The sequence below is a fragment of the Salvelinus namaycush genome, chromosome 4 (assembly GCF_016432855.1).
Source record: "Salvelinus namaycush isolate Seneca chromosome 4, SaNama_1.0, whole genome shotgun sequence".
Taxonomy (NCBI): domain Eukaryota; kingdom Metazoa; phylum Chordata; class Actinopteri; order Salmoniformes; family Salmonidae; genus Salvelinus; species Salvelinus namaycush.
The window spans coordinates 32876750-32902872 of NC_052310.1; the positions used below are offsets into that span (position 1 = coordinate 32876750).

Consider the following 26123-nt stretch of genomic DNA (forward strand, 5'->3'; position numbering starts at 1 on the left):
GGGAAAGATGAACGGAGCAAAGTACAGAGAGGTCCTTGATGAAAACCTGCTCCAGAGAGCTCAGGACCTCAGACTGGGGCACCTTTCAGTAGGACAACGACCCTAAGTACACAGCCAAGACAACGCAGGAGTGGCTTCGGGACAAGTCTCTGAATGTCCTTGAGTGGCCCAGCCAGAGTGCAGACTTGAACCCGATTAACATATATGAAGCTACATGAAAAGAGCTGTTCAGCGACGTTCCCCATCCAATCTGACAGAGCTTGACAGGATCTGCAGAGAATGGGAGAAACTCCCCAAATACAGGTGTACCAAGCTTGTAGCATCATACCCAAGAAGACTTGAGGCTGTAATCACTGCCAAAAGGTGCTTCAACAAAATACTGATTGAAGTAAATGTGATTATTATTATTATTTTTATAAAAATACTCTGTAAAAACCTATTTTTGCTTTGTCATGAGGTAGTGTGTGTTGAGGGGAAAAAACAATTTGAAACATTTTAGAATAAGGCTGTAACGTAATTTTTTGGGGAAAGTCAAGGGGTCTGAATACTTTCCGAATGCACTGTGTGTAAGGTTCCTCAGTCAAGTATTGAATTTCAAGCACATATTCAACTACAAAGATCAGGGAGCTTTTCGAAAGCCTCAAAGGGCAGTGATTGGTAGATGGGTAACAGGGATTGGTAGATGGGGCGGCAGTGGTTAGAGCGTTGGACTAGTAATCGAAAGGTTGCAAGATCGAATCCCCGAGCTGACAAGGTAAAAAATCTGTCTTTCTGCCCCTGAACAAGGCAGTTTACCCACTGTTCCTAGGCCGTCATTGAAAATAAGAATTTGTTCTTAACTGACTTGCCTGGTGAAATTAAGTATCTTAAAATAAAGACATTGAATATCTCTTTAAGCATGGTCAAGTTAACAATTATGCTGAGGATGATGTATTTCACCACCCAGACACATCAAAGCTAGTTCAGAATGACTGAGCTGCAGGACAGGAAGGAAACTGTTCTGGGATGTCACCATTGGTGATTTAACACCGTAGCTGTTACAATGGCTGTGATGGGAGAAAACGGATGGATCAACAACATTTTTGTGACTCAACCATTAACGAACTAAATGAAAGAGTGAAAATAATTCAGATATAAAGAATACAAATATTCCAAAACATGTACCCTGAAGAATTTAAAAAATAATATGTGCACAATCCACATATGCAAAGCTCTTTCCCAAGAAGACTCACAGCTGTAATCGCTGACAAATGTGTTTAACATGTATTGACTCAAGGGGGTGAATCTAAATAAAGGTACACTATATATACAAAAGTATGTGGACACCGCTTCAAATGAGTGGATTCGGCCATTTCAGCCACACCGGTTGCTGACCGTGTATAAAAAATAAAATAAAAATCGAGCATACAGCCATGCAATCTCCATTGTCAAACATTGGCAGTAGAATGGCCTTACTGAAGAGCTCAGTGACTTTCAGCGGGGCACTACTCATGACTGAAAGTCCCAGCAGCAATGTTTCAACATCAGGTGGAAAGCCTTCCCAGAAGATTGAAGGCTGTTACAGCAGGAGAGGGACCAACTCCATATTAATGCCCATGATTTTGGAATGATATGTTCGACGAGCACGTGTCCACATACTTTGTCATATAGTGAATATTTGTTTTTTTTCATTCATCTTTAAGATAGTCAAATTTTTCATCCACTTTGACACAGTACTTTGTGTAGATCGTTGCCAAAAAAAAGACTATTAAATACATTTTTATCCCATCAATACCGTTGAAACTATACTGAAACAAAATATAAATGCAAAATGTAAAGTATTGTTCCCATGTTTCATGACCTGAAATAAAAGATTGCAGAATTTTTCCATACTCACAAAAAGCTTACCGTAATTCTCTTATTTTGTGCACAAATTTGTTTACATCCCTGTCAGTGAACAATTCTCCTTCAATCCAATCCATCCACCAGATAGGTGGCATATCAAGAAACTGATTAAACAGCAATAGAATTACACAGGTGCACCTTGTGCTGGCCACAAAAGTGTGCAGTTGGGGGCCTCCCGGGTGGCGCAGTGTTCTAAGGCACTGCATCGCAGTGCTAGCTGTGCCACCAGAGACTCTGGGTTTGAGCCCAGGCGCTGTTGCAGCCGGCCGCGACCGGGAGGTCCATGGGGCGACGCACAATTGGCCTAGCGTCATCCGGGTTTGGGAGGGTTTGGCCGGTAGGGATATGCTTATCTCATCGCGCACTAGCGACTACTGTGGCGGGCCGGGCGCAGTACACGCTGACCAGGTCGCTAGGTGTATGGTGTTTCCTCTGACACATTGGTACGGCTGGCTTCCGGGTTGGATGCGCGCTGTGTTAAGAAGCAGTGCGGCTTGGTTGGGTTTCGGAGGACGCAGGGCTCTCGACTTTCGTCTCTCCCGAGCCCGTACGGTAGTTGTAGCGATGAGACAAGACAGTAACTACTAACAATTGGATACCACGAAATTGGGGAGAGAAAGGGGGTTAAAAAAAAAGAAGTGTGGTGGTGTGCAGTTGGGTCACACACCACCACAGATATCTCAAGTTTAGAAGGAGCGTGGAATTGTCATGCTGACTGCAGGAACGTCCACCAGAGCCGTTGCCAGAGAATAGAATGTACATCGCTACCATAAGCCGCCTCCAACGTCGTTTTATAAAATATGTCAGTACGTCCACTGGCCTCAACCGCAGACCATGTGTAACCACGCCAGCCAGGACCTCCACATCTGGCTTCTTTACCTGCAGGATTATCTGAAACCAGCCACCCGGACAGCTGATGAAACTGAGGAGTATTTCTGTCTGTAATAATGCCCTTTTGTCTGGAAAAACTAATTCTGATTGGCTGGGCCTGGCTCCCCTAAATGGGTAGACCTATACCCTCCCAGGTCCACCCATGGCTGCACTCCTGCCCAGTCATGTAAAATCCATAGATTAGGGCCCAAGGAATTTATTTCAAATCAACTTAATTTATGAACTGTAAGTCAGGAAAAACATTTGAATTGCTGTATGTTGCGTTTATATTTTTGTTCAGTATATTTCTTGGAAGTTAATTTATTTTTATACACAAATTTTCTTTAGCACAATTTCTTTTAGCTATGTAAAAACCTACAGTCAAATTGTGCAATACGTTAGGCGATAAAGCAGATCACGTTATTCATTTCACCTGGCACATTATACATTATGAAGCTTACCAGTAGTCCCCAATGACATGGTTGTTTGTTTACAAGCAGACAACAATGAGACCGGAGCCTTGTTGGTTAATCACTGTTGTGCAGCACACACTGATCTAATTACAGTACGGAATTCACAACTAAATGTTTGCCAGTTGGACATCTTAATTATTAAGTTAAGTCTAAAATGTGCTCAATGCTCTGCAGTTGTGCTAAGTGGTTAGCTTCTTGCAATCATGCCCCTCTAGGTAACAGCAGAGAATCCCTCCTGGATCAAGAGCCTTGCTGTCTAATATTTGTTTTTTGTGTGCAGCAAATTGTGAGTAGCATTTTTTAGTTACTTGTATAACTTTATGAGCAGGGATGTCTGTCCTACAAATAGTTTATGTCAGAGACGATATAAAATGTTTGCATGCGCTCATTATCATTCGCTATGGGATTTTACATCAAAGAAAATATTCTGCCAATGGGGTGCGCTGTTGAGTTTTGGCCATGAAAGAAATGCGACCATTCGCATAATCATCATAAGAAATTAGGTGGTGTTTTTTATCTCACAGTAATGTTACATCCCATTATATTCAGTTCTGTAGAACACTGCCATTACCTGATATTGCAGATATTGATTCAGTTTTGATCTAACTTTATTACATGAGCACCATTCATCACTGAAATTCACCAGAGTAGCCTGTTCTTTGGGTAGCCAAATGAGCAGAGCAGAGATTGCGTAAAGTAGAGAATCCCACATGCGCAGGAGCTTCGAACCATTAGCTGTCGGGAAGACGGTTCCAGAGAACTCGGATCCAAATTCTTTATATTACCCCTGTAAAGAACGGTAAAAGGTGTTTCCAATCACCTCCTCTCGAGTGTTGAGCTCCGATAGATCTCCAAGCATCTGTTCAACAAACTCCTCAGTCAGCAATATCTGAGGAGATATGGTAACATAAGAACATGCAGTAAGCACATGCAGCAAGTATGCACTTGAAACAGTTTGTGTGTGTACCAGGAGCCAGGGTGTGTGTACCTGTAGCCAGGGTCCATGTGCGGCATACGGGTGTTCCTCAGTAGCAAAGGCCCCCTCTACTCCGGTGGATACGAAGGTGATGGCTGTGTCTCCATTTATACTCTTATAGGTGAAGTGTCTACCATGGAGCAAACGACCCCTAAGCACAGAATACGACCAGTACAACAATCATTAAACATCACTGAATACATACTTTATGGAAAATGTCTGCTGGGTTGGAGAACCTGCTTCTTACCATCCGTCTCTCTCAGCTCCGCATCTATCCCCCTTTCACATACAAACAGCTCTATCAGATGACCCTAGTCTTGTTTTATTTAATGTATGTATGTGGGGAGACCCATAATCATCCCCAACTCTAGTGTGTGTGCGCACCTGAGACAGAGGGGCAGCAGTGTTCCTGACTCCTGGTTGAATTTCAGATGAACACTTTCCAGTTGTCTGGTACGAACTAGCTCGTGAGGAACGATGGCCGCTGAACTCTCACTCTCCAGACTGTCCTTACGACTCCTAGAGAAGGAGAGAGATTCAAATGACAACTTAGGTACAGGGGAAACATCAAGTCCGGTGGTGGCCTGCATCTCCCTATAAAGTGTGTGAAAGAGTTTGCTATGGCTTGTAACAACCTTGCCCCTCATCTCTCATGTTTCTCTTACCTGTGATACAGCTGGCTCTGCAAATGGCCCATTGTCTATGGAGAAACCAGGGGAAGAATTGTACCACATACAATATCATACAACTATCAGGTGTTCAATGTCCCAGTACTTTGTACTCAGTGGGGTCTCATGGCTCTGTCTCTGGATGGGTTAAAGGGAGGGGTATGGGTGTATATGGCAAGTCTACTCTAGAGAACACTAAAAATAAGGGAGTGAAAGCTGTTGGTGTGACATCACTGCTTGAGGAAAGAAAAAACAGAGTGCGTGTCTCAATGCTGACTCAGAATAAAAGTTTGGAGTGGGAAAGTGAGTAAAGAAAGCTTAACGTGTGTGCATGTACTCACTGAGGCCTGTCATGTCCTTGTCTCTGTGAGTTGATAGGGGGTAGTGCTGCTTTAGTGTTGAACTCCAATCCTTTTCTCAGGGCTTCTCTGATCTGCTCTGTATCTGCAGGGGACAAACCATTGGGTTTGTTTTGGGACATACAATAACATTAGGACACAAAACCACTCAGGACTTCACTTACCCTAATCTTGGTAGTGTTCAATAAAACACAATAAAAAAAATAAATGTTTTGCAGCAGAAAACAAATAGGAGTGGTTCTAAATTGGACAAGTCCAGGTAGTACAGCCCTATTTCAATCTGTATTCTTACATTTGGTGGCTATTGAACACAATGCATGTCAGATCTATGAGAGCCCATTAGAAGTGTCTTGTGCCTTCAGAAAGTAGTCATACCCCCTTGACTTATTTCACATTGTTGTGTTCCAGCCGGATTTCAAAATTGATTTTACATACATTTTTTCCTTTTAGAAATGTTTGCAAATGTATTGAAAATGAAATACAGAAATACCTAATTTACATTAAGTATTCATTCACATTCCCCTCTCTCCCTCAGTGACTTAAGTATATTTCATATTTTCAGAACCCAACATGTTAGAATCACCTAGTCGTGTTGGACTTACCCAGAAAGACAGATTTGAAAATCTGGATGGAAAAATATTAGAAAATTCTTATTTTGGTTGTTGATCATTGCTAGAAAGCCATTTAAGTCTTTGTTATGGGATTTTTATGAATAAATGACTAAAATATGTATACATTTGACTTAGATGTTACTGTATGAATGAAACTTATTATAATCATAATGCTGAGTGTAATATGTTCCTTGTTAGAAAGAATGGGTTTATCTTCACAGGCTTGAATGATGTGTCTACCCAGGGAGGGGAAAGACCTTGGGTTGGTTGCAGATAGTTTAACAGGTGGCAGACAGTTATGAGAACGCTAACTATACTGCCATTGTATTCTAGAGGAGGATGGACATTAAAACCTATGACATCATCTTTATTATATAACCTGATGTAAATTGTATTATGATCAGTACTCTCGAGAATAAACGCTCTTGATTGATTGATTTTGAGACTGGTTTCTGTCCATTTTATGCTTATAAGTATCTTACAAATTCTTATATAAGGGCAGAGTGTTTTAATTGAATTGGTTGATAAACATATAGGAAATAAAATTCCTCTAACAGTCTTGCCATAGATTGTCAGGCCGATTTAAGTCCAAAACTGTAACTTAGACACTTAGGAACATTCAATGTCGTCTTGGTAAGCAACTCCAGTGTATATAAGGACTTGTGTTTCAGGTTATTGTCCTGCTGAAAGGAGAACTCATCTCCCAGGGTCAGAAAGCAGACTGAACCAGGTTTTCCTTTAGGATTTTGTCTGTGCTTAGCACCATTCAGTTTCTTTTTTATCCTGAAAAACTCCCCAGGCCTTAACGATTACAAGCATAGCCATAACATGATGCAGCAAACACTATGCTTGAAAATATGCAGAGTGGTACTCCGTAATGTGCTGTACTGGATTTTCCCCAAACATTAGGAGTGTTACCAATTTATTTTATTCTTCAATAACACAAACTCCAAAGCAAATCAGGGGTTGAAAAAAGAGTTTATTTAAAAAGGACAAATCAAGATGTTATGTTGGGAGGTAGATGTTCAGTCTCACCTGTCCTTAGCTTTTCTCCACCGAACAAAGGAACAGGATGCCATTGGAAAACCTTCCTAGTCTGTGGTTGAATCTGTGTTTAAAATTCACTGCTCGACTGAGGGACCTTACAAATAATTGTATGTGTGGGATATAGAGATGAGGTAGTCATTCAAAATTATTGAACGCAGAGTGAGTCCATGTGACTTTTTAAGCAAAGTTTTACTCTTAAACTTATTTAGGCTTGACATAACGAAGGGGTTGAATGCTTATTGACTTAAGACATTTCAGTTTTTAATTAAGTTGTAAAAATTTTGGTTTATGTGACAATCTCAATTGAATCCATTTTAAATTCAAGCTGTAACAACAAAATGTGGAAAAAGTCAAAGGGTGTGAATACTTTTTGAAGGCACCTTAGTTTAGGTGTGTGTGTGTGTCACCTTTTTCCGACAGTCTTCGTGGCTGAGATCCTATACAGATGGAGCGGCTGTCCTCTTCATCCTCGGGCGGTCGGCTGAGGTCATCCCACACACACTTGGCACTCACGCCGCTCAGGTTGGAGCCCTCTGTCTCTATACCCTGGTCCACACGCTCCGGCTTAGGATGAGCACACACACACACGCAAACATAAACACTAGCAAAGACCCACACATTGTGGGGGCTGAACCAGTAGGTGGAGCTGTTTGAATGAAAACAGTGTAATTAAATCAAAGCCTTACTTGTAAATGAGGGTCGATGTCAAAGATGGTCTCTCCTCTCCTCATGTCAGTTATCAACCAGGGCCCTCCAGCACTAAACACATACAGCACGGAGGGGAAAAGTTCATCATTAACATAGGGTTAACATGGACTTGGTCACACTGGGATAAAGTTAACGTGAAATAAGACTAGTAGACTGCAGTGGTGAAAAAAGTACCTAATTTTCATACTTGAGTAAAAGTAAAGTAAAGATACCTTAAAAGAAAATGACAAGTACAAGTCAACTAGTAAAATACTACTTGAGTAAAAGTCTAAAAGTATTTGGTTTTAAATGTACTTAAGAATCTAAAGTAAAAGTAATTTTTGCTCCTTTGCACTCCAGGATCTCAACTTGTACACTCATCTTCTGCACATCCATCACTCCAGTGTTTAATTTTCTATATTGTAATTATTTCACCACTATGCCCTATTTATTGCCTTACCTCCGTTATCCTACCTCATTTGCACACACTGTATATATACTTTTTCTACTGTATTATTGACTATGTTTGTTTGTTCCATGTGTAACTGTTGTTTGTGTCGCACTGCTTTGCTTTATCTTGGCCAGGTCACAGTTGTAAATGAGAATTTGTTCTCAACTAGCCTACCTGGTTAAATAAAGGTGAAATAAAAAAATATATATAAATACACACACACAGTTGAAGTCGGAAGTTTACATACACTTAGGTTGGCGTCATTAAAACTTGTTTTTCAACCACTCCACAAATTTCTTGTTAACAAACTATAGTTTTGGCAAGTCGGTTAAGGACAGTCATTTTTCCAACAATTGCTTACAGACAGATAATTTCACTTATAGTTCACTGTATCGCAATTCAAGTGGGTAACACATTTACATACACTAAGTTGACTGTGCCTTTAAACAGCTTGGAAAATTCCAGAAAATGATGTCATGGCTTTAGAAGCTTCTGATGGGCTAATTGACGTCATTTTAGTCATTTGGAGGTGTACCTGTGGATGTATTTCAAGGCCTACCTTCAAACTCAGTGCCTCTTTGCTTGACATGGGAAAATCAAAAGAAATCAGCCAAGACCTCAGAAATAGAATTGTAGACCTCCACAAGTCTGGTTCATCCTTAGAAGCAATTTCCAAATGCCTGAAGGTACCACGTTCATATGTACAAACAATAGTACGCAAGTATAAATACTATGGTACTACGCAACTGTCATACCGCTCAGGAAGGAGACGTGTTCTGTCTCCTAGAGATGGTGTGAAAAGTGCAAATAAATCCCAGAACAGCAAATGACCTTGTGAAGATGCTGGAGGACACAGGTGCAAAAGTATCTATATCCACAGTAAAATAAGTCCTGTATCGACATAACATGAATGGCCGCTCAGCAAGGAAGAAGCCACTGCTCCAAAACTGCCATAAAAAAGCCAGACTACGGTTTGCAACTGCACATGGGGACAAAGATCGTACTTTTTGGAGAAATGTCCTCTGGTCTGATGAAACAAAAATAGAACTGTTTGGCCATAATGACCATCATTACGTTTGGAGGGAAAAGGGAGAAGCTTGCAAGCCGAATAACACCATCCCAACCGTTAAGCACGGGGGTGGCAGCATCATGTTGTGGGGGTGCTTTGCTGCAGGGGGGACTGGTGCATTTCACAAAATAGATGGCATCATGAGGGAGGAAAATGATGTGGATATATTGAAGCAACATCTCAAGACATCAGTCAGGAAATTAAAGCTTGGTTGCAAATGGGTCTTCCAAATGGACAATGACCCAAAGCATATGTCCAAAGTTGTGGCAGAATGGCTTAAGGACAACAAAGTCAAGGTATTGGAGTGGCCATCACAAAGCCCTGACCTCAATCCTATAGAAAATGTGTGGGCAGAACTGAAAAAGCGTATGGAGCAAGGAGGCCTACAAACCTGACTCAGTTACACCAGCTCTGTCAGGAGGAATGTGCCAAAATTCACCCAACTTATTGTGGGAAGCTTGTGGAAGGCTATCCGAAACGTTTGACCCAAGTTAAACAATTTCAAGGCAATGCTACCAAATACTAATTGAGTGTATGTAAACTTCTGACCCACTGGGAATGTGATGAAAGAACTAAAAGCTGATATAAATCACTCTCAACTATTATTCTGACATTTCACATTCTTAAAATAAAGTGGTGATCCTTACTGATCTGAGAGATAATTTTTTCTAGGAGTTTAAATGTATTTGGCTCAGGTGTATGTAAACTTCCGACTTCAACTGTGTGTGTGTGTGTGTGTGTGTGTACACACATAAAATTGTGGAGACCCCCTTCAAATTAGTGGATTTGGCTATTTCAGCCACACCCGTTGCTGACAGGGTATAACATTGAGCACACAGCCATGCAATCTCCATAGACAAGCATTGGCAATAGAATGGCCTTACTGAAGAACTCAGTGACTTTCAACGTGGCACCGTCATAGGATGCCACCTTTCCAACAAGTCAGTTCGTCAAATTTCTGCCCTGCTAGAGCTACCCCCGATCGTCTGTAAGTGCTGTTATTGTGAAGTAGAAACGTGTAGGAGCAACATCGGCTCAGCCGCAAAGTGGTTGGCCATACAAACTCAAAACGGGACTGCCGAGAGCTGAAGAGTGTAAAAGTCTCACTACAGAGTTCAAAACTGCCTCTGGAAGCAACGTCAGCACAATAACTGTTTTTCGGGAGCTTCATGAAATTGGTTTCCATAGTCGAGCAGCCGCACACCAGCCTAAGATTACCATGCGCAATGCCAAGCGTCGGCTGGAGTGGTGTAAAGCTCGCCACCATTGGACTCTGAAATAGTGGAAACACGTTCTTTGGAGTGATGAATAACGCTTCACCATCTGGCAGTCCGACAGACAAATCTGGGTTTAGCGGATGCCAGGAGAACGCTACCTGCCCAAATGCATAGTGCCAAAGGTAAAGTTTGGTGGAGGAAGAATAATGGTCTGGGGCTGTTTTTCATGGTTGGGGCTAGGCCCCTTAGTTCCAATGAAGATAAATCTTAACGCTATAGCATACAATGACATTCTAGACGATTCTCTGCTTCCAACTTTGTGGCAACAGTTTGGGGAAAGCCCTTTCCTGTTTCAGCATGACAATGCCCCCGTGCGCAAAGCGAGGTCCATACAGAAATGGTTTGTCGAGATCAGTGTGGAAGAACTTGACTGGCCTGCACAAAGCCCGTACCTCAACCCCATCGAACACCTTTGAGATGAATTGGAACACCGACTGCGAGCCAGGTCTAAATCGCCCAACATCAGCGCCCGACCTCCCTAACGTTTGTGGCTGAATGGAAGCAAGTCCCCACAGCAATGTTCTAACATCTAGTGGAAAGCCTTCCCAGAAGAGTGGAGGCTGTTATAGCAGCAAACAGGGGACCATCACCATGTTAATGCCCATGATTTTGGCATGAGATGTTAGACGAGCAGGTGTCCACATACTTTTGCTCATGTAGTGCATCTCATATTTCAAACATGGACCTCAAACTCACACATGGACCCCTCGGAGCAGCTCCAGCATTCCTTGGCCGTTCCACTGCTGGGCCGCCTGCAACTCTTCTGTACACACACCCACAATCTATATAGAGAGAAGGAGTTCCACACACAAAAAAGGGGAGTAAGAAAGAGGGTTACAGAACACGTACAGATGAGGGGACAGACATAATGCTATTATAGACTCAAATGGAAGGAGTTGAGAGGGAGGCCCGGAGAGCATGGGGCTAGATTAGCTCACCTGCAGGAAGTTGACCAGGCCGAAGGGGGTGTGGACCGGAGTCATCTGGGGGTCTTCAGTGAGCAGCATGTGTTGGATACGAGACTCACTGTTGTCCAGGGGACTGTGCCACGATATGTGGTCTCCACTGCAAAACGTGTTTTCTACAGGACAGAGGAGAGACATGGAGGTTAAAGACTACTCAGTGACATATTGGAAAATACTAGGGCCGGGATAATACCAGTACTGCAATACTCGTTAGTATTGTGGCAAGGGAACAAAAAGTGCATTTAACTTCTTTATGAAAAAAATATTGCGATACTGATATCGTCCCAGCCCAAGAAAATACATACATTCTCAGCACTAGTCTAAGAGCAAATGAGAAAGTCAAGCGAAGGAGAAAGGAAGTGTGTGTATGTGAGAGAAGTGTGTGTATGTGAGAGAAATTGAGAAGGGAGAGAGAAATTGAAGCCAAAGTGGTCATGAGGGGGAGACAGCGATTAAGAGATCCAGAGGAATCCATCTGCTTGGGAGGCAACAGGTACCTAGTCCAGATATACTGGAAAAGAGAGGGGGAGGAAAAGGACCATGTTGTTATGCTTCCCTTCGAGGTCTGAAGATTGTTGTATTGCAAAAACAGTCTGAAAGGTCTGCTGGCTCCCCACAGCAAGATTGATTGGATGTTACAAAACGCAGATATTTATTTTACATTGTAATTTCAGAAAATGTCCATAATATATCTGTCGCTAAAAGTGGAATGACAGTGTTTCACAGTATTACACTAGTGTTGTGATTGAAGATCTTACAATTAGAATATCACAGCCAATCTGTTTTATTTGATTGTCACGCTCTCTTAATGTATCAGCTATGTGAATCGATTTTGCAGCTTATCATATGGCATGCATAGCCAATGCAGCCATAGGCCTACAGTATAATGGCATTACTGGTCTTATGGGCATCGGTCATCTGAAGGAGAATAGCTAAACTCATTGTTTACATATAGCTCAACATGTTCTCAATTTAAAATGATACCAGTACAGAATGTATGAGGCAAACAATGCCAGATTTTGTACATGCCTTTTAGGTACGGACATAAAAAAGTTTAGTTCAAATCCAACCCTTGTAATTTAGGTACAGTATGAAAATAAGGAGATGACAATTAGGCTACACAAGATTAGCATTACAGGTAACATTTTATGAGGTTAATTTTATTTAATACATTTTTATTCATCAAGCAATGTTGCTTGCAAAATGATTGCAGTTGTTCCCATAGAAAAAGCAACCATGTACTGTCTATGTATCACTGACCCTGGATAAGCTAGAGACTGGCTAACACCGCTAACCTTTTAGGTCACTAATATGTTGTTTTTATAACAATTTTGTTGGCTTTATAATCAGAGAAATTGAACTAGCTAGTAATAGGCTCTAGTTAGTTTTTTTCCCCAACTCAGATTCACTCGAGGCATACAAAGCAGCGTAGGGATAACCTATAGGCTTTTTGTTTTAATTTCTATATTTTTTTATGTATTCATTCGGGTTCACAGTGTATCATTACGCCCCTAGCAGATGGGGGTAGAATAACCTAGAGAGAATGGGCTCCCCCTCCCTCTGTTTCCCTGACTGGCTTTTAAACACTCCCACCCTCCCCTCCCCTCAATGTAATCTTTAAACACGGCTAGATGATTTAAAGGACTTAGCAAAGTGGCACACACACACACCAGGAAAGGTCTGTGAGAAATGGAGAACCGTTTTCACAGCTGTAAAGAAAATACTGTTAAGATTAGAAAGTTCCTCAGCTAAGACAACTTTTAACACACTTCTCCCATCAGAGAAAGGGAAATGAGACTTCTTTAGTTTCCCCAGAGCCCAGAAGTACCGCACAGAGCTGGCTAGATCTTTAAAAACACAGGTGTCATACATTACATACTCTTCTAGTCCACATTTACTTCCATTTAGCCCTTATTCTAACAGGCAAGCTGAATGAGAACACATTCTTTTACAGGCTACATGAGGAAGCTGAAGTAGAGAAGCGAAGGGTTGAAAGAGCCAATGGGAAGCTGGGGATGATTGGGCTGAGTTCCACTAAGTGTTCTCCTTAGCAAAAACATCACTGACATAGGGTTGCATGAGGTTAAATACTGACATGCTCCAAAATGTCCATGCAGAGGCAGGGAGCCCTCTGCGCGGTGAAGTAACAAAGCGCCTGGGAATGCATAATGCATAACAACTCCCCCTTCTCCTCACCTTACTCCGCCTACCATATCCCCGCCGCACTACACACACAGAGCCTGGGTCCTTACCTGATTGGAAGACATAGCGGGCCAGGCCCTGCATGAGTTCAGCTGGCCAAGTAGGAGGGGCTGTTTCTCCCACCTCTCTCTTCAGCCTGAACGTCAGCTCAAAGCCAAAGCCACTGGGGCCTTCCTGGCCTGTAAACCTGACAATACACATACAGAATTCCCACACTTAATTCAAGCAGTCGCTCTAATCAGGTTTGTGTGTGTGTGTTAATTAGCCAAACCCTGGCCCCTCCTAATTTGACAGCGAGTCAACACCATAAACCCAGATTCTCCTTTCCTTTAGTTACTTTTTGTTACCCAATCCACCCATTCAGTAACGCTGCAAAATTATGGCAAACATGCATTAAGAATGGCAGCTGTTTGAAGGGGAGCAAATGGGGAGATTGCTGGGAATTGTGGGGGAGCAGAGCTAGCAGGTCTACTCAAGAACAATACAAGGGGGTGAAACCTGTTGATGTGAAATAACTTTCAGAGGAACAAGAAAAACAAGTGTGGAAGCATCTCAATGCTGATTCTGCAGAATGACAAAGTGAAAGTGAACAGAACTTTAGGGTGAAAGCAACATGGTGGATTGTGGAAGCTCCACCACTACACTGCTTATACAGTACGTATTCAGAGCCATGTGTCGGTGTGTTAGTAACCTGGGCAACTTGGTCCGCCAGAGCTCTAACCTGAAGTACTGTACTACTTACTCATGTACTCTGTTGTCTCCATACAGGTCACTGAGTCCGAAGCTGATGTAGTGCCAGTGTTCCTGTACGTCCTGCGCTGCACAGCCCATGTTACGGTACATACTGATGTAGTCCAATGGATCAGGACCTCCCAACCTGTAGATACACACTACTGTTAAAAGCGCAACACCCGCCAAATGCTGGTAGATTTTGGAATTGGTGGGTAAGATGTCTATTTCACCAGCCACGTTGGTGGGTGGTCAGGTCACAATGCAAGAAACATGTGAATAAAAAGTATGATCACATTTAGTTAAATAAATGCAGCAATACCTGTTTTCAAAGCATTTATACACTTTTGTTGCATAGCTGGTAAATTAAATCGCACAAAGTCAAACTACGAATCCTAAATAGACTATGGGGGCTGTGCACATGTAACGAGCAGAGTGAAAGATTCATTTTTAGAAGCGCTGCGCACAGGCATAAAAGTTGGTCTAATTTACTTGAAACAAACGTCTACTGAAGTCAGTTTGTCCTTGTGTTTCTTGGCTATTTACATTGTTTTGTTAACAAGTTAGGTTATTTTTCTGTTTGAGTTAACTGCTAGGGAAGACAAGACATCTCACAGGCACAAACATGACTCCAGTCGCTCTACCAAAGTAACGTCCCGCCCTTAAAGGGACAGGTGAATTTGTCTCATCTGTGATATTTTTGGTTAAAAGACTCAGGTCACAAAATAATGAAATTAAACAATATACCACATTATCTTCTTACTAGTAATACATTTGTTTTAGAAACATTACAAAGCATGCGCATCCGTTGGTGTAATTTTATCGACCCAAAACTATTTTGGCTGGTTAAACAATCTGGAGTAGCTGGTAGATATTTAAAATCTACCTGCCACAGTGACTGGTGGGCCAAAAAAACAAGTTTTAATTAATTACATAACCATTGATTCTTGAACTTAATGTCTAATCAGCTTAGGAAAACTATATAATACCATCATAACCAAAAATAAGGTGTTATACACTTGTTTGTAGACAGTGTTTGTTTACAAACTCTGTAGGCTTTAGCTTTAAAATAATATGCTTAGCTATACCTATCATGTTGGTCTCACGGACTATCAATCCTTGAGGGAGTTCGATTAACCTGAGCCGCAGTGTACCGGGCTAGACATGTGATGTATTCACACACACCTTGACTTAAATACACATGTGTTTTAGCCTGAATTCAAAATGTATTAAATATTTGTTTTACATCTCACCCATCTACACACAATACCCCATAATGACATGAAAACATGTTTTTAGAAATGTTTTCAAATTCATAAAATGAAATACATAAAGCTAGTATTTATTCACACACCTTTGTTATGACACTCCAAATTGAGTCCACCTGTGACCAATTCAATTGTTTAGAAAGAAACACAGGTCTATATAAAAAGGTTCCACAGTTGACAGTGCGTATCAAAACAGAAACTATACCATGAAGTTCAAGGAAGTGTCTGTAGATCTGAGATAGAATTGTGAAGAGGCATATATCTGGGGAAGGGTATAAAACAAGATAATTGAACGTTTCCAAGAGCAGTGGCCTCCATCATTGGTAACAGGAATAAAATATCGAACTACCCAGACTCTGCCTGGAGCTGGCCGTCCAACCTAACTGAGCAACCGGGCAAGGACATTGGTCAGGGACGTGACCAATAACAACCCATGTCAGAACTAGAGTTCCTTGGCTGATATGGGAGAGCCTGCCAGAAGGTCTCCACAGCACTTCACCAATCTGTGCTTTATGGGAGAGTGGCCAGACGGAAGCCACTCCTGAGAAAAAGACACATGACAGCACGCCTGGAGTTTGCAAAGAGGCATGTGAAAAGACTTGTGTGAAAGAGCATCTTCTACTGGAGACATTTCAAAAATACTGGTAGACTTGGGGATTTGGGTCAGGGACAGTGCTATTCACAAACACTATCATCAGATGCCTGTATTACACCGAACGTGCAAGCCTGGGAAAATGAACAGGGACAGTAGGCTACAATACTAAAAAGTATGGCAAATAATGCTTAAAGAAATCGACTGCTGGTATTTACTGTAGGCTGCACGTTTTTACTTTGTATTACATTTCGTGCAAAACTATCCAAGCGATCGACTCACTAATGGATGAAGATGCGCTCAGCAAAGCCCATCAAAATTGCTACAGAAAAAAGATCAAGCAAGCCAAGTCCCAAGCATCCCCTCAAACTCCATGTCACGGGTGCACCTTAGCCACGCTCAAGGTCCTAAACGATATCATAACAGCCATCGATAAGACAGTACTGTGCAGCCGTCTTCATCATCCTGGCCAAGGCTTTCAACTCTGTCAATCACCGCATTCTTATCGGCAGACTCAACAGCCTTGGTTTCTCAAATGACGGCCTCGCCTGGTTCACTAACTACTTCTCAGATAGAGTTCAGTATGTCAAATTGGAGAGCCTGTTGTCCGGACCTCTGGCAGTCTATGGGGGTGCCACAGGGTTCAATCCTCAGGCCGACTATTTTCTCTGTATACATCAATGTCTTGCTGCGGGTGATTCTTTGATCCACCTCTACGCAGACAACACCATTCTGTATACATCTGGCCCTTTGGACACTGTGTTAAACCTCCAAACAAGCTTCAATGCCATACAACACTCATTCCGTGGCCTCCAACTTCTCTTAAAAGCTAGTAAAGCGAAATGCATGCTCTTTAAATCGATCGCTGCCCGCCCGCCCAACTAGCATCACTACTCTGGACGTTTCTGATTTAGAATGTGGACAACTATAAATACCTAGGCTAGACTGTAAACTCTCCTTCCAGACTCATATTAAGCATCTGAAATCCAAAATTAAATCTAGAATCGGCTTCCTATTTCGCAAACAAAGCGTGCTGCCAAACATACCCTCTTAAAACTGACTATCCTACCGATCCTGGACTTTGGCGATGTCATTTACAAAATAGCCTCCAACACTCTACTCAGAAAATTGAATGCAGTCTATCACAGCGCCATCTGTTTTGTCACCAAAGCCGCATATACTACCCACCACTGCGACCTGTATGCTCTCGTTGGCTGGTCCTCGCTACATATTTGCCACCAAACCCACTGGCTTCAGATCATTTATAAGTCTTTGCTCGGTAAAGCTCCGTCTTTACACAGCTCACTGGTCACCATAGCAACACCCACTCGTAGCATGCGCTCCAGCAGGTATATTTCACTGGTCATCCCCAAAGCCAACACCCCCTTTGGCCGCCTTTCCTTCCAGTTCTCCGCTGCCAATGACTGGAACGAATTGCAAAAATCACTGAAGATGGACTCATATCTCCCTCACTAACTTCCAGCATCAGCTGTCAGAGCAGCTTACCGATCGCTGCAGCTGTACACAGCCCAACTGTAAATAGCCCATCCAACCAACTACCTACCGCATCCCATATTTGTTTTTCTGCTCTTTTGCACACCAGTATTTCTACTTGCACATTCATCTGCACATCTATCACTCCAGTGTTAATTGCTAAATTGTAATTACTTCGCCACTATGGCCTATGTATTGCCTTACCTCCATTTGTACACCGATTTTTATATTGTATTATTGACTGTACGTTTGTTTATCCCATGTGTAACTCTGTTGTTTTTGTCACACTGCTTTGATTTATCTTGGCCAGGTCGCAGTTGTAAATGAGAACTGTTTCTCAACTGGCCTACCTGGTTAAATAAAAGGTGAAATAAAAATATATTTTCACACCTACAGTAGCCGGGCTATGAAGAGTATTGTCCTGCTAATAGGAAACATTGTTCGCATGATGGGCTACACCTGCTACATTACACTTGAGAAGACCTGTTTTCAAAATGACTCCCGCTGTCCAACACTACCGTAAATAAAAAATAAAGCATCTTGTTTACATTCTTTATTGCAACCACAATGTCACAAATCATTTGTATCTCCCTTTCCAATTACTTTTAGACTTTGTGATTTACAAAATGTGTGCTGTGAGAATATCTAATAATAATCACTTTTTAAATAAGGATGCATTATGAAAGGAATATGACATGCGCAAGAGATGCTGGTAATATTTTCCTTTGAGAGTATAATAGTGTACATGGCATCTAGGTCATTTTTGTTTCTCTGAGAATAAAAACCTTAGTATAACAGTTTTAGTAAGTAATATGCTACAGTCCAGTTACAGCTTGTTCTGATCAAGTAAAAACAAAAAAAAAGTATTTTAAAATGGCTTATTTAGTGGCACCACAAATGTGAATTAATATCTACAAAACAACAAACATTACAACATTCATTTATTTAACTAGACAAGTCAGTTAAGAAGAAATTCTTAATTACAATGACGGCCTATCCCGGCAAAACCCAGATGAGGCCGGGCCATCTGTGCACCACCCTATGGAACTCCCAATCACAGCCGGATGCGATACAGCCTGGATTGGAACCAGGGACTACAGTGATGCCTCTCGCCTCTTCACTGTTGACGTTGAGACTGGTGTTTTTGTTGGTACTATTTAATAAAGCTGCCAGTTGAGGACTTGTGAGGCGTCTGTTCCTCAAACTAGACACTAATGTACTTGTACTCTTGCTCAGGCCTTCCACTCTTTCTACTCTGGTTAGAGCCAGTTTGCGGTGTTCTGTGAAGGGAGTAGTACACAGCGTTGTATGAGATCTTCAGTTTCTTGGCAATTTCTCGCATGGAATAACCTTCATTTCTCAGAACAATAATATACTGACGAGTTTCAGAAGAAAGGTATTTTTTTCTGGTCATTTTGAGCCTGTAATCGAACCCACAAATGCTGATGCTCCAGATACTCAACTAGTCTAAAGAAGGCCAGTTTTATTGCTTCTTTTAATCAGAACAGTTTTCAGCTACGCTAACAATTGTAAGAAGGGGTTTCTAATGATCAATTAGCCTTTTAAAATGATAAACTTGGATTAGCTAAAACAACGTGCCATTGGAACACAGGAGTGATGGTTGCTGATAATGGGCCTCTGTACGCCTACGTAGATATTCCCCCCCCCCAAAAAAATCTGCCGTTTCCAACTACAATAGTCATTTACAACATTAACAATGTCAACACTGTATTTCTGATCAATTTAACTTTATTTTAATGGACTTTTTTGGGGGGCTTTTCTTTCATAAACAAGGACATTTCTAAGTGATCAAACTTTTGAACGGCAGCGTGTATATATATATATATATATATAACCTGCTATCAATGCTGCTAATGCTCATCATGTTGTTTGCACTGTTACCGTGCACGTATGACCATAGAAATCGCTCTTGCTGCACTGAGTACCATATTGATTCACCTACATACTGATATTTGATTTGAGAGCGAGACGCCCACGTTGGCGTGTTTGTATGTATGGACTAAATGTTTTTGGTCTTAGTGCCCTGACCAAAAAAAATTAAAAATAAAATCTGCTAGTGGGATGTCTCAACTTCCTGATGTCTTTGAGAAGGTGTCGATTAGTCTATATATGCAGATATTACAGTAAAAGGACATGAAGGGTTTTAGGCAGCATTGCAAACTACTATTACTGTGCCCGAGATCCACTTGAGTGGATCTGGCAGAGTGTGTGTGCACCCATGGTGGAGAGAGAGATTTGGTGAGTTGTTTAAAAAATCTGCTTAATATTGCAGAAATAATGTTGCTTCTGATGGGGTCAAATTGGGGTCCTGGTAGGGGCTGCACCAAATGTTTGATGTGTTATAATAATTGATTATGCTCATGTTGTATTAATAGAAGGGGAGGGGGTATGGGACCCCACCTCTATATTTATAGGATCCTAGACTACAGATTAACAATATATATATATATATATTCATAATAAGGTTTTAAAATTGTTCCAGTCTTTTCTAAGACTCTGCCTCTTATAAAGAAATGGTCTGAGAAATGTGTGAATTATTGCATGGGATCTGTGAGAAAACACTTCAAAGATAAACACAGAGCCCTGCAGGGGAGCAGAAGAGATGAGGCTAGTCAGACATACTTCTATAAATCAACTTGGGGGAGTGGACATTTACTGCTGAGGCCTTAGAAAACACTAACTATTGTATCTCTTGCAAGTTAGTATAAGTTAGTATTGCATATATATTTTGAAGCAACATTTGATAGATAAAAATATCTTAAGGTGCCATGTTTGACAGTTACATGCAAAGAATATCTCTGTCGTTAATGCTATTCCCTCAGGTATTTCCCAGCTAATAAAAAGTAATGTGCTTCCACTTAGAATATAACCTAGTCTATTGATATCAAAAGTCCAGTGTACAAATAGACAAGATAATATTTTTATAGTGAAAGAAAAATAATGACAACTATCAGATAATACATTTAAGATAATATGTACCCCTCCAATACAATGGTGTCAAAGTTTACATTTGTTTTAAGGTTGTTTGTACACTATTCAATTTTGGAGAGCTATAGGAGTACATAGAGTAAAACGGGTCACTATTGATATTAAACACAATGTTATAACCTTTTCTTACAGTACTCTGAACTGTATAACTAATGTCATGGTATTGGTTGATAAATGTTATATCCACAAAAGCAACATCTTAAAATTAACTCCCTACTTTTGTGTTTTTGATACTGTTTTTAATTGAGTCTCTAAAATGACTAAATAATTCAAGCTTTTCTTCAGTCCGATATTATCACGAAGTATTTCCTGAATAAGTGTCATTGTTAAGTGTCATCCCAGATAATGGCGCCGGAGGAGATGGCTGCCGTTTTACGGTCCCCTAACCAATTGAGCTATTATGTGTTTTTTTTGCATTATTTGTAACTTATTTTGTACATAATGTTTCTGCCACAGTCTCTTATGACCGCAAAGAGCTTCTAGATATCAGGACAGCGATTACTCACCTCGTACTGGATGTAGAATTTTTCTTTAACGAGTCAGATGTGAAGGATTTACTTCAGACAGCCGACAAGGCCCTCATTCCCGTCATTTGCAGGAGAAGACGTCGTTAATGTCGGGGTGCATTGTAAGGATCCGACAGCGTGTGGGTAATCTGCCTTTACCATCGGTCCTATTAGCCAATGTACAATCATTGGCTAAAATAGACCAACTACGATCACGTATATATCCTACCAACAGGACATTAAAAACAGTAATATCTCATGTGTCACCGATTCATGGCTGAACGACGACATGAATAACATACAGCTGGCGGGCATTACACTGTATCGGCAGGATAGAACAACCACCTCTAGTAAGACAGCTGTTGTGAGGGAGTAAAAGATGTTAGGGACAATAGGATGATTCACAATAATTGTTTGCTAATATAATTGCTGGCAATTTAATTTTGGTAATGGCAAGACTGGTGAGAGGTAAAATCCTTTGCATAAATTGCCTACAATACTACACATTAATAGCTAATTATGGAAAATACAGGATTTTTAAAATATCTATATTTTTTTTATGTCCATTTATAATACAAATCGAGGTGAGGGCGATGGAAATGAATTTGGCGGTTGATCTACTTCTGTTCTGTGAGTGGCATTGTGTGCTCTTTTCAAAGGATGGATCCCAGTCTCTTCAGGGCTATGGGATCCGGGGGAGGTCTGCCAGGCATTGGGATGACAACCCAACTCGAGATGAGGGCTTTTAACAGGTGGAACAGTGGGGACCTATTGGAGGTTCACTTAGCAGCAATGCAAATATCATGGTACAGCTATATAGACAATCATGGTACGTTTACAAACATATTTTGATAAATAGAATTGAAAGTGTCTCATTATGGTAAGTGGTGAAATAAGTATAACCAGTTATAATTGTAATGGCTTAGCAGATAAGAAAAGATTATCAGTATTTACCTGGCTAAAAGAGAACGAATATAATATCTATTGTTTACAGGAAACTCATTCAACAATTTTAGATGAAGTTGTGGGAAAAGGACTGGGGGGCGAAATATATTTCTCCCATGAGCAAAGAAATTCAAAAGGGGTGATCGTTTTAATTAACAGTCATTTTGATCCAAATGTGCAAATTGTCCAAACAGATCATCAAGGTAGATGGATTATTTTAAATATGTTATTGGACAATAAACAGATATGGCTTATTAACCGATACGGTCCAAATAATGATGATCCAAGCTTCTTTGAAAATATATAAGAATTTATCATCAACTCTACTAGCAACACTAGACTCCATTATTATGGTGGGAGATTTTAAATACAGTCTTAAAATACCTCTATGGACCGTAAAGGAAAATCAACCTCTTAAAGAAATCATGAATGTCATGGATATATTGGAATTAGTGGCTATATGGAGGCTTAAATACCCTGACCTAGTGAGATATCCATTGCGGAGGCTTAAATCAAGCTAGTCGTCTTGATTACTTTCTTATGTCATTCTCTCTGGCACAAAAAGTTTTTAAAAAGTGTTGATAGGGGACAGAATGCGGTCGGATCACCACATAATTGGCATATATATTATTCTTACAGAATTTCCACGTGGGCGAGGATATTGGAAATTTAATCAAAGCCTACTAGATACATTTTTTTAACTAAGACAGAATAATTTATAACTGTCTTTTTCAGGTATAACATGCACATTTGTGGCCTGCTGGAGGTCATTTTGCAGGGCTCTGGCAGTGCTCCTCCTTGCACAAAGGCGGAGGTAGCGGTCCTGCTGCTGGGTTGTTGCCCTCCTACGGCCTCCTCCACGTCTCCTGATGTACTGGCCTGTCTCCTGGTAGCGCCTCCATGCTCTGGACACTACGCTGACAGACACAGCAAACCTTCTTGCCACAGCTCGCATTGATGTGCCATCCTGGATGAGCTGCACTACCTGAGCCACTTGTGTGGGTTGTAGACTCCGTCTCATGCTACCACTAGAGTGAGAGCACCGCCAGCATTCAAAAGTGACCAAAACATCAGCCAGGAAGCATAGGACCTGAGAAGTGGTCTGTGGTCACCACCTGCAGAATCACTCCTTTATTGGGGGTGTCTTGCTAATTGCCTATAATTTCCACCTTTTGTCTATTCCATTTGCACAACAGCATGTGAAATTTATTGTCAATCAGTATTGCTTCCTAAGTGGACAGTTTGATTTCACAGACGTGTGATTGACTTGGAGTTACATTGTGTTGTTTAAGTGTTCCCTTTATTTTTTTGAGCAGTGTATTTGCATTTCTCCCCTCCTCCCCTCTTTTACACTGCTGCTACTCTCGGTTTATTATGTGTGCAGTCACTAACTCTACCTACATGTACATAAACTCAGCAAAAAAATAAGTCCTCTTACTGTCAACTGCGTTTATTTTCAGCAAACTTAACCTGTGTAGATATTTGTATGAACATAAGATTCAACAACTGAGACAAACTGAACAATTTCCACAGACATGTGACTAACAGAAATTGAATAATGTGTCCCTGAACAAAGGGGGGGGGGTCAAAAGTAACTGTCAGTATCTGGCCACCAGCTGCATTGAGTACTGCAGTGCATCTCCTTCTCATGGACTGCACCAGATTTGACCGTTCTTGCTGTGAGATGTTACCCCACTTCCACCAAGGCACCTGCAAGTTCCCGGACATTTCTGGGGGGAATGGCTCTAGCCCTCACCCTCCGATCCAACAGGTCCCAGACGTGCTCAATGGGATTGAGATGCGGGCTCGTCGCTGGCCATGACAGAACACTGACATTCCTGTCTTGCATGAAATCATGCACAGAATGAGCAGTATGGCTTGTGCCATTGTCATGCTGGAGGGTCATGTCAGGATGAACCTGCAGGAAGGGTACCACATAACGGAGGAGGATGTCTTCCCTGTAAGGCACAGCATTGAGATTGCCTGCAATGACAAGCTCAGTCCGATGATGTTGTGACACACGGCCCCAGACCATGACGGACCCTCCCTCCAAATCGATCCAGCTCCACAGTACAGGCCTCAGTGTAACGCTCATTCCTTCGACGATAAACGCAAATCCGACCATTACCCCCAGTGAGACAAAACCGCGACTCGTCAGTGAAGAGCACTTTTTGCCAGGCCTGTCTGGTCCAGCGGCGGTGGGTTTGTGCCCATAGGCGACGTAGTTGCCGGTGATGTCCGGTGAGGACCTGCCTTACAACAGGCCTACAAGCCCTCAGTCCAGCATCTCTCAGCCTATTGCGGACAGTCTGAGCACTGATGGAGGGATTGTGCGTTCCTTGTGTAACTCAGGCAGTTGTTGTTGCCATCCTGTACCTGGTGTGATGTTCAGATGTACCGATCCTGTGCAGGTGTTGCTACACGTGGTCTGCCACTGCGAGGACGATCAGCTGTCTGACCTGTCTCCCCGTCTTAGGCGTCTCACAGTACGGACATTGCAATTTACTGCCCTGGTCACATCTTCAGTCCTCCTTGCAGCATGCCTAAGGCACGTTCACTCAGATGAGCAGGGACCTTGGGCATCTTTCTTTTTGTGTTTTTCAGAGTCAGTAGAAAGGCCTCTTTAGTGTCCTAAGTTTCCATAACTGTGACCTTAATTGCAGACGTTAGTGTCTTAACAACTGTTCCACAGGTGCATGTTCATTAATTGTTTATGGTTCATTGAACAAGCATGGGAATTAGTGTTTAAACCCTTTACAATGAAGATCTGTTAAGTTATTTGGATTTTTACTAATTATCTTTGAAAGACAGGGTCATTTCTTTTTTTAGCTGAGTTTATTACCACGACTAACCGGTACCCCGTGTATATAGCCTCGCTAGTGTTATTTTACTACTCCTCTTTAATTATTTGTTAACTATCTATTTTTTACTTAACACGTATTTTTCTTAAAATTACATTGTGTTGTGTTGGTTAAGGGCTTGTAAGTAAACATTTCACTCAGGTCTTCTACACCTGTTGTATTCGGCGCATGTGACCAATACAATTTGATTTGTTACTTTCTCTTACGTTGTCATAACAATTGTATTTCTTTGTTTGTCTTTGATGTTACTGTCTTATATTTGATTCAATAAAAAGTCGCCACTCAACTCAATCGTAAATCGTTGAGTTTTAGGCTACTAGCTAAGTTAACGTTCTCGCCGTATCCTGTTACCTTGGAAGGTTGTTATCTAGCTAAGTTAACATAGCTGGTTTACAAAGTTATGTATCCAGAAGAAGACGTTATCTACTCACCAGTATTTTACAATGGCTGTAACTTGTAAGGGGTTGGCCTGGTCGGGGTAGAGGAGCCTGCATTCCCCGTAGATTGCCTGCAGACCCGGGGGGAAGAGTGACGCCAGGCCGGGGGCTGCTGGTCCGCTGGTAGGCCGCACTTCGTCCATCCCCTACTGCTTCAGAAAGCTGGGAATACCTCCAAGGGCGACACAAATTACTTTCTTCGGGAAGATAAGGGAGAATCCCTCGGCTTACTGTTGGTTGATGGAACAACAGTAACTGTATTTTGAATTGTTGATATTGTTTAGAAGCAAAAGTAAACTGTCGCCCCACGATTGTTATCCCCAGTCAGTGTTGTTCGCTCCCACCTATGAAAACTTTTCCTCATTGGTTAGGGCTGTAGAAAGGAACGGAGGAACTGGTCAAGTTCGTTTTGCATGTCCCGGTGCCCCGTTTGTACGGGGTTTACATCATTTTAGATCATTCAATTGGTCTTAAGTGAGACATCCACTCACCCGGGGTTACGGGACATGCGCCCCTAATTGAGTGATGTTTACTCAATCCAATCAAAGTGCCATTCTTGGGTAGGCGGTTCCAAATACAGAGATGTGGTTGGCTGAACAATTGTCAATCATTACCTGAGCTCCTTTCGCAAGAACATGAACAACTTTTCCTCAAGTTTGTGATCACATTACAATTGATCATAATGTGTGTTTATTTTTGAGGGTGAAAAGTTCTGAATGTTGCAGTTATTTTCGCCCCTAAGA

The 26123-nt window shown here is 41.6% G+C and overlaps 1 protein-coding gene across 2 annotated transcripts in view; it reads right to left on the minus strand.

The window, feature by feature from the left end:
* Positions 1–25820, minus strand: part of LOC120046444 (suppressor of fused homolog) — a 29435-nt gene extending 3615 nt beyond the window's left edge. Inside the window, exons 1-11 of one of the 2 annotated variants that reach the window (XM_038991684.1) lie at positions 25375–25820; positions 14282–14416; positions 13590–13726; positions 11311–11453; positions 11069–11154; positions 7575–7647; positions 7296–7452; positions 5213–5315; positions 4588–4722; positions 4216–4354; positions 4048–4116 (exon numbers count right to left, since the gene is read on the minus strand). In XM_038991684.1, coding sequence (XP_038847612.1) covers positions 4048–4116; positions 4216–4354; positions 4588–4722; positions 5213–5315; positions 7296–7452; positions 7575–7647; positions 11069–11154; positions 11311–11453; positions 13590–13726; positions 14282–14416; positions 25375–25523 — 1326 coding nt within the window. In that variant the 5' untranslated portion in view covers positions 25524–25820. The remainder of the gene's footprint in view (positions 1–4047; positions 4117–4215; positions 4355–4587; positions 4723–5212; positions 5316–7295; positions 7453–7574; positions 7648–11068; positions 11155–11310; positions 11454–13589; positions 13727–14281; positions 14417–25374) is intronic. The other variant, XM_038991685.1, reaches the window with a different exon arrangement.
* Between the last annotated feature and the right edge of the window lie 303 nt (positions 25821–26123).